Source organism: Ammospiza caudacuta, chromosome 27 (genome assembly GCF_027887145.1).
Source record: "Ammospiza caudacuta isolate bAmmCau1 chromosome 27, bAmmCau1.pri, whole genome shotgun sequence".
In the NCBI taxonomy this organism is placed as follows: domain Eukaryota; kingdom Metazoa; phylum Chordata; class Aves; order Passeriformes; family Passerellidae; genus Ammospiza; species Ammospiza caudacuta.
Window position 1 is genome coordinate 3114357 of NC_080619.1, and position 8961 is coordinate 3123317.

An 8961-nucleotide genomic window follows, 5' to 3' on the forward strand; every position below is an offset into this window, starting at 1 on the left:
GCGGGGGCCGGGCTGCGCCGGGACCGGAACTACAATTCCCGTGAGGCCTCTGGTGGTGTCTAGGGGCGGGCCGCCGGTGGCGGGAGAGCTCCCTCACACCGGGCAGCCGCGTGGATGTCCCGGCGGACGGAGAGACGCGACCCGTTCCCCGCTGACGCCGCGTCTCCACCCGTGAGGGATGGAAGGGATGGTTGAGGGATGGGTCGAGTCTAATGAGGGCAGCGCTGATTGGCTGGGAGAGACGCCTCCGCTGCCCGCCAGCCAATGGGAGCGCGGGACACTGCGGCGTGGGTGAAGCCGGGCGGAGGGTGAGTGTGAGGGCGGCGGCGGCCATGGCGGTGCCCGCGGGGTCGGTCACGGTGTTTGTGGCGGCTCTTTCCCCGCCAATTAACGATGATTCTTCCCTTTGGCTGCAGCCTCCTCCAGCCAAACACCTCTTAGCCGCAGCAGAGAGGAGGAGAGCGGGGTGAGGATGGTGCTGGAGCTTCATCCCCCCTCCCTGTGCCTGCCTAGTGGATGGGTTGAGGCTGGAAGCTTGTGCTGTGCTCAAACCCCCCAGGAACTGAGACACGGGAATTTTTAGGCACTTAATTCTTTGAAAAACATTTCCTCAGTGCTCTGGGTGCATCTCCCCTAAAAAGCTCACCGAATTTTCTTCTTTGGGTCGTGTTCTGGTTTTTCCCCATGTCTGGTTTAGTTGGAACAGGCCAAATATATAAAAAATGCTGTATTTTGGGGGAAACTACTTCTGGCTCCTGCCAGTAACATCTGCAGGAGCAAGCTGCCCTCTCCCCTCGTATGCAGTTCAAAGCAGAGCTCGTTAAATATTGATGGGTGAGATCTGTGCAGGCCCTTGGACAGATCTGAACATCCCTGCCTGGCCCTGCTTTCCAGGATAACCCTTCCAAGGGCTGCTCTACCCTGCAGTGATTCCTGTGGAGGAGGGACAGAAATAGCAGGGTTTGGGAGCAAGTCCCAGAACTCTGGAATTACTGCAGTTAAAACCCTGTTTACAAGGGCAGGAGAGTTTTCAGGGTATTTTTACAAAATGTATTTTTACAAAATGTATTTTTACAAAGCAGGAGCCTGCACTGATCCAGCTCCTCCTACAAGCTGCAGCAGTGGGAGGATAAAATCCTGGTGGGATGGCAAATAAATAATAAATAACCAGCTCCTCTGTCACTCCAAGCCCCTTGGGACACCCCTGTGGGGTTCAGGTCCTGTTTGGGATGTAGATAAACCTCCACAGCCTCTGCTTTTGCTGTTCATATTTTGGCCCTCCGTTTTCTCTTGTTGCTGCAGGGGAACAGATGTTCCCATCTGCTGGCCTGGTGTGTGGAAAAGAGAAGGGAAAGGGAAGATGTTCCCACCTGCTGTCCTGGTGTCTGCTCCAGCTCTGCCACAGGACCTGCCCACCCCTTCCTCCCCCATAAAATGTGAATTTGGGTCCTGTTTGAGGACTGAATTATGACTGAAACATCTTTTTTTCTGTTGTTGTTTTCTGTTTTGTTGTGTTCCCAGCCATCCTCTGTGCCCACCTGCTGTCCTGAGGGGCACCCTGGGCAGTTTGTACCTGGCAGGGTAAAATTGTCTGAATTCTGCCCTTTTTTATTGCTTTTGTGTCCCACTCCTGGCTCAGATGGGGCAGAACTCAGACAATATCTGAGCCACGACTGGGACCCATGAGCAGGGAAAAATTGTCTGAATTCTGCCCTTTTTTATTGCTTTTGTGTTCCACTCCTGGCTCAGATCTGAATTCTGCCCTTTTCCCCTGCTCCTGTGTCCCTGGCTCAGGTATTTTATGAATTCTGCCCTTTTTCCAGTCCTGGCTCAGATATTTTCTGAATTCTGCCATTTTTTCACTGCTCCTGTGTCACCCTCAACAAACCTGCCAGAAATTTCCTGATTTCTCTGAGCAGATCCAGAGGGGGCCGTGGAGATCCATCAAGGGCTGGAGCTCCTCTGCTCTGGATCCAGCTGGGGATGATCACCTGGAGAAAAGAGGGATCCAGGGAGAGCTCAGAGCCCCTTCCAGGGCTTAAAGGGGCTCCAGGAGAGATTTTGGACAAGTGGAAATGGGATGTTGGGAAGGAATTCCTCCCTGGTTTTGGACAAGAGATGGAGGGACAGGAAAAGGGGAAATGGGATATTGGGAAGGAATTTTTCCCTGTGAGGGTGGGCAGGCCCTGGCACAGGGTGCCCAGAGCAGCTGGGGCTGCCCCATCCCTAAAAATGTTCCAGGCCAGGTTGGACAGGGCTTGGAGCAGCCTGGGATAGTGGAAATCCCTGTCCATACCAAGAGATGGAGTTGGATGGGCTTTAAAATCTCTTCCAATCCAAAAAATTCCATAATTCCATGCTCAGGGTGCTTGTGATGGTGTTCACAGGGGTCTGAGGGTGAGGGAAGAGATGAGGATCTGACCCCACGTTTCAGAAGGCTGATTTATTATTTTATGATATATATTCTATTAAAACTATACTAAAAGAATAGAAGAAAGGATTTCATCACAAGGCTGGCTAAGAATAGAAAAAGAAAGAATGATAACAAAGGTTTGTGGCTGGGACAGAGAGTCTGAGCCAGCTCACTGTGATTGTCCATTAATTAGAAACAACCACATGAGACCAATCCCAGATGCACCTGTTGCATTCCACAGCAGCAGATAACCATTGTTTACATTTTGTTCTCGAGGCCTCTCAGCTTCTCAGGAGGAAAAATCCTAAAAAAAAAGGATTTTTCATAAAATGTGTCTGTGACAGTGCTGTAGATGGGGCTGTGCTTTGATAAGTGGAGATGCTAAAGGGGAAGGAATTGCTAAACCAGGAGGGACTTAGGGCTGGCTCAAATGCCACATCCAGAAAAGCATTTTTTAATCCAAAATTGTCCTCCAGCCTGTGGAACACCCAGCTCAGAGGCTGCCAAAATCCTGCTGATATCTCAGTGACACCCTGAGAAAATAAAACCACCAGCTTTGAACAACGTTGCCTGTTTGGGACTAAATATTTGATGTGCTCAGCGTGAGCAGAATTCAGACAATATCCTGGCGTGTTTTGCAGCTCTGCACCATGTTCCTGGTGGGACTCTCGGGTGGCATCGCGTCGGGGAAGAGCGCGGTGGTGGCCGTGCTGCGGGAGCTGGGCTGTGCCGTGATCGATGCCGATGTTATCGCCAGGCAGGGTGAGTTTCCAGCGCTCCTCCCTGTCCATGAGGTTCCCCTGACAGCCGGGATCGCTGACGGCAGAGGGTGCTCTGGGTACATCGCAAAAAGGTTTTTCCCTCCTGCTTCCCAGTCCCAGCTGCCCCGGGAGGGGGATTGGAACGGGGATATGTTTTTAATAAAGGAAAAAAAGAAGATCATGACCTAATAAACACCGTGGGGATGTTGTACTCTGAGTTTCCATCCTCTGGAGTGTGATGATTTGAAAGCAAAAGGAAATGTGGTTTCCTGGCAAGTGGAATCCCTTGGTGAGTCTAACACACCCCCTGAGCCCCAGGACACCCATCCTGTCACTCGGGTATGTTGGTGGCTGAAAGAGAATGTCCCTTTGTGCTTCATGTTGTTATTCTGGTGATACTGAGAGATCAGAGCACAAAATTAATGTGCTCAGAAAAAAAGCCAAACAACAAAAAAATCCCAAAACAACAACAAAAACCAAACCAAAAACCCAAAACAAAACAAACCAAAAACCCAAACAACAACAAAAAAAGGGCTTATGCTGCTTGGGCTGGAGAAAAACCCCAAAATCCCAGCTCTGTTGACTCAGTAGGACCACAGCAGAACTTGATTTTCCTGATTACCTATGAGATGTTAATCCCTTCACCCCACCAGGGTAATGAGGAGAGCAGAGGGTGCCCAGAGCAGCTGTGGCTGCCCCTGGATCCCTGGAAGTGTCTCAGGTCAGGCTGGATGGGGCTTGGAGCAGCCTGGGATAGTGGGAAGTGTCCCTGCCATGGCCTGGGTGAGGTTTTCCCCCAAACCAGTCTGGGTTTCTGAGTTTCTGCATGCAGCAGGTTTGGGGTCTGCTCTTGAACAATGGTGTCATTTGGAAATGCCTGAGCTTTTCTGTTTGGTGAAGAACTTACTGTGTAGCCACTTAAAGCTGTGATGCTTTAACATTTTATTGCACTGTAATTCCCCTGGAGGTGCAGGAGAAATTTGCTGGAGGTGCTAAAAGCCCTCAGAGACAGTAGGAAAACACTACAGATACCCTGTGAAAGTTTTCTGCCAATCACTTTATTTTGCACCAATTCCTTTTTTATATGTGTTTGTTTACTGTATGGATTTCACCCATCCTGAAACTGCCTTCCACAGGAGAAAAAAAATTGCTCTTAAAGACTTTTATGAGCTTGGCCTGAGGTTCCAACCTGTGGCAATGTTCCTGGATTTGGGAGAGATGATTATCTGTGCTCTGTCCTCGCTGTGGTTACCCTCAGCTGGAGCTTAATTATGGTTTTATTGCTTCATCCCTTTTGTTGGGGATTTTTTTTTTTTTTGTGGTGGCTTTAAAGTTGTATACTCCTGTAACATCAGAGCCCCTGCAAGGGCTGGTTGGGGATTGAGCTTTTTCTGTTCATTTTTCTGAAGAATTTAGTGACTGATGTGAAAGATAATAAAAACAAACCACCTCAGCAGCATCCAGAGCCATGTGAATATCTACACAGAAGTTTCCAGCTGGTCCTGGTTCCTTTAGGATCTCCCTGCTCCATCCTGGTGGGAATTGGCTCAGCCCAGCTGCTCCCCCAGCCTTGGCTTGTGGCCATCACCTTGTCCTCCCTGCTGAATGGTCACCCTGAGCAGCAGCACAGAGTGCCACGAGGGTTGTGGTGCTGAATTCATGTCAGCAAAGGGATTAGGGACCTTGGGCTGGCAGCAGCTGCAGATGTGGTGCCAGGACAGATGTGCTGCCAGGGCGAGCATCAGCTCTGTGGTGAATGAGCAAAGCCCATCTGAGGGCGACTGCTGATGCAAACACCAAGTGTAAAGCTGTAAAACTGCCTCTCACCCCCAGCTGTTTGATGTTCTCAGTGGTGCAGCCCCACTCCAAGGCCCATCAGCAGATCCTGCAGCACTTTGGCACCGAGATCCTCCTGGAGAACGGTGAGATAAACCGCGAGGCTCTCGGAAGCATCATCTTCTCCCAGCCAGAGAAACGGCGGCTGCTGAACTCCATCACCCACCCTGAGATCCTGAAGGAGATGCTGAAGCAGATCCTGAAGTATTTTGTGCTTGGTAAGAGGCTTTGTCCAGGCTCCTGCTCCCTTGAATGTGGGGAGAGGGACAGGGGTGACAGAGGGAGGGACAGGACGTTGAGTGACAGCCTTTGTGCTCTGCCTGCAGTGATCTTTGGTGTCAGTGTTTGGAGGATTCATTCCTGATTCACTCCTGCCTTTCACTGCTGCCCTTCACCGCTTTCCCCTGTGGTTTCAAGTGTATCTGTAGGGCCTGGGAGCAGCTTTGCTGAGATTCCCCACTGGATAATGCCACAATCCTGAAATGGCCACACATCCCTCCCTGCCCCCTGCCTGCTCCGGCTTCACTGCAAGCTCTGGAGCCCTCTGAGTGTTGATAAGGTGAGGGATGGGCTGACAGCTGTGGCTTCCAAAGTGCCACGTTCCCCCTGATAAAAGGAACAAATGCAGCTGTCAGGCTGGGCTGGGGAAATGCCAGATAAGATCAGCAGCTGTTCCAGAGGTCCCCGTGTAGACAGAAGGATGCCTTAATAGAGTCAGTCTGGATTGGTGCTGCTTATCAGAGCCCTGAGAGAGCTGAACAGGCTGGGGCACCACGGGGCCGAGCTCTGCTGCGGGGTGAGGAGGAGGAGGAGGAGGAAGCACAAAGGAAGCAACAGGCAGGAGTGCCAGGAGCCAGAGATGGAGTCTTGAACTCGGGGCTGCGGGCTGAGGAGGCGGATGCTGTCCTGGCCCTTGGCTAGAGCTCTGTGTGGCCTCAGCAGGCTGCTTTGTCCTCATTAGTCAGGATTTAATGATTTGGGATAGCTGGATGATGTCTCTGAGGATGGCTGTGTAAGGAAAGCTCTGATCGATTGAATCAGAGGGCATGAGAAGCCTCTCAGGGAGGAGGTGCCGGTGGAATGGTGGCTCCTTGGATGATGATGTCTTTTGTCAAGATTTCACTTGCTGTGGGCAGCTCAGTTTTAGGGGGGTTATAAAGAAGGGACACCAGCCTGAGATGTCCCCATGACTGGGGGATACACAGGGGAGTGAAGTCCTGACTTAGAGCTTTGTCCTCTCCCCCAGACTCAGCAGGGCATCTCCCACCTCCCCAAGGGCAGAGGCATGGAGAGGACCAGGGGGGCAGTGATGGACTGTGAAAAGCCCCTTGGATGATGATGTCTTTGTCAAGATTTGCTGTGGGCAGCTCGGTTTTAGAGGGATCATAAAGAGGGGACACCAACAAAACCTGAGATGTCCCCATTACAGGGGGACACACAGGGAAGTGAAATCCTGACTTAAAACTTTCCCCTCTCCTCACCCTCTCCCCCAGACTGAGCAGGGCATCTCCCACCTCCCCAAACACTGGCCAAGGGCAGAGGCATGGAGAGGACCGGGGGGACAGTGATGGACTGTGAAAAGCTGAAAAGCCCCTTGGATGATGATGTCTTTGTCAAGATTTGCTGTGGGCAGCTCGGTTTTAGAGGGATTATAAAGAGGAGACACCAACAAAACCTGAGATGTCCCCATTACAGGGAGACACACAGGGAAGTGAAATCCTGACTTAGAGCTTTTCCCTCTCCCCCAGACTCACCAGAACATCTCCCACCTCCCCAAGGGCAGAGGCATGGAGAGAGCCAGGGGAACAGTGATTGGCTGTGAGAAGCTCTGCTCCCTGTGCTGTCAGAGGTTTTAAACCAAACTCAGCCAGTTTTGGTGAAAGTTCAGCCCCTGGGCTGTGCCTGGAGGCTCCCCTCACATTTCAGTGTCACAGCTGCAGGAGGTCTGTGGAGATTTCCTTGCTCCCCTTGGAAAAATGGAGCTGTTTAACCAAAGCTTCTCATAAAGGGAGGAAAGCTGAGCAGGGAAATGCTGGCTCAGATGGCTGCAGCCTGGTGAAGTCTTGGACAAGAGAAGGAGAGGAGAGCAGATCCTGCTGTGGGCACTGCTTCCCAGGAGAGGCCAGCACAGCACACAGCTGCTGCTGCTGCCAGCCAGGCACTGCTGCTCTCATTTCAGCTCCTCATTTCAGCTCCTCATTATATTTCTGCAGTTTCACCTTTGCTCTGGAGCAGCCAGGTTAGGGTTGATTTTTTATTTTTTTTTCCCCTCTGGAAACTTGGAATGAAACCATTTCCTCCCTGTGAGAGGGAGGAGGGCCAGCAGGCTCTGCTGTGCTCGGCTGTGATCATGGAGCTGAAGATCTCCTGCTTGCTTTGCTTTTCCTGGTCATGGTGTGTGTGCAGCATGAAGGGATTTGGGAATGGGGGTTAACTCTGTTCCTTTTTTTTGGGGAATGTTTCCATTTCCACAGGTTACCGCTACGTGATCCTCGACATCCCTCTGCTCTTTGAGACCCGTGGGCTGACCAGGCTGATGAAATACACAGTGCTGGTTTATTGGTAAGTGCTCTGGGAACCACGGGGACAGGGACAAAGCCACCTCTCTCAGAGGGGACCATCATCCACTCTGGAGGTTCAGCCTCAGCCCTGGTGCAATTGAGAGAAGTGATATCTCCCTTTGTAGTGCATGAGGGCCTTCCTGAGCTTCCCTGGCACCATCATAGAGGGGAATTCACTGCCCTTGGGCTTTCCACAGCCCATGTTCTATCAGGGCAGCATCTGGGGCATTGTGTCAATGCTCAGAACAGCCCAGGCAGCCGTGCCTCTGCTGCTCCAAGTGCAGGCTGCTCCCCCAGAAATGACAAGGGGGCACCTCTCTCATTCCCACTTTATCCCGAGGAGGGCAGATCCCCCTTTCATCCCTCCCACCCCCAGCTCATCCCCGTGCTCCGCCCTGCAGTGACCCCCCGACTCAGCTGGCGCGGCTGATGAGGAGGAGCGGGCTGGGCGTGGCCGAGGCCGAAGCTCGGATCAGCTCGCAGCTGCCCCTGGAGGAGAAGCGCAGGTGGGCCACGCACGTCATCGACAACTCCGGGGACTGGGAGAGCACTCGCCGGCAGGTCCTGCAGCTGCACACCCGCCTCGAGGATTCCCTGGATTTCCTCTGGGCACGGCTGGCCGTGGGCACGGCTGTGGCCGGGCTGGGCGGGCTGGTGTTCCTCCTCATCCGGCATTTCATCTCTTAATTCACCTTTTCTCTTAGGCAGGGAAGGGGGCCTGAATTTCCCCGTTTGAAAAGGGCACTGAAAGGCCACCTCTGTTAATGAGCTTTGCCAGCTGAATGCAGACAGAGGCGTCTCCTTGCACTCTTCCCAAGGTGAACACAGCCAGAGGTTTTTTTCAGGCACATTCTTCCTGCTCAGGTTCTCACCCACCAGCTGTGCCTGTGGGATGATGCCCTCGTTCCCATGTGGGTCCACTGTGGGACTTCAGTGAGTTGAGGCACTTTAATCTGGGACAATCTCACTTTAATCTGGGACAATACCACTTTAATCAGGTACAATCTCACTTTAATGTCTTCTAGGACCATCTCCTCCCTAGGGCTGGGGCCTTCTCAGGCCTGCAGTGTCCCCTGGGGTGATTCCCCGTAGCTCAGCCCTCTTAATGCAAATTTAGATTTGGGATTTTCTTTCTTTCATGTTGATTTAAAGGAAAGCTGTTAAATCAGTGAGGGGGAGGACAGCACCTCATTCACATGGATGGGGTGCTCAGCTTGCTGCTCCTCCCCTCTGCCTCTGTGGCCATCACTCAAGGGTCACCCTTGGCTTTGGATCCAGGGCTGTGATCCAGCCTGGAGCAGGCTGAGACCAGGGCTCTGCCTCATTCCAACTCATTTCCTGCTGTTTGAGCTTCCTTTGGCAGCAGTTCCCTGGTGGGAGAGCCGAGCCC

General features: G+C 52.3%; 1 protein-coding gene across 1 annotated transcript; it reads left to right on the forward strand.

Annotated features, from left to right (window-relative positions):
• Positions 1-107: 107 nt before the first annotated feature.
• Positions 108-8961, forward strand: DCAKD (dephospho-CoA kinase domain containing). The gene is made up of 5 exons (XM_058820661.1): positions 108-308; positions 3055-3175; positions 5025-5228; positions 7485-7572; positions 7973-8961. The coding sequence occupies exons 1-5, from the start codon at positions 213-215 to the stop codon at positions 8256-8258; spliced, it is 795 nt and encodes a 264-aa protein (XP_058676644.1). The 5' UTR covers positions 108-212; the 3' UTR covers positions 8259-8961.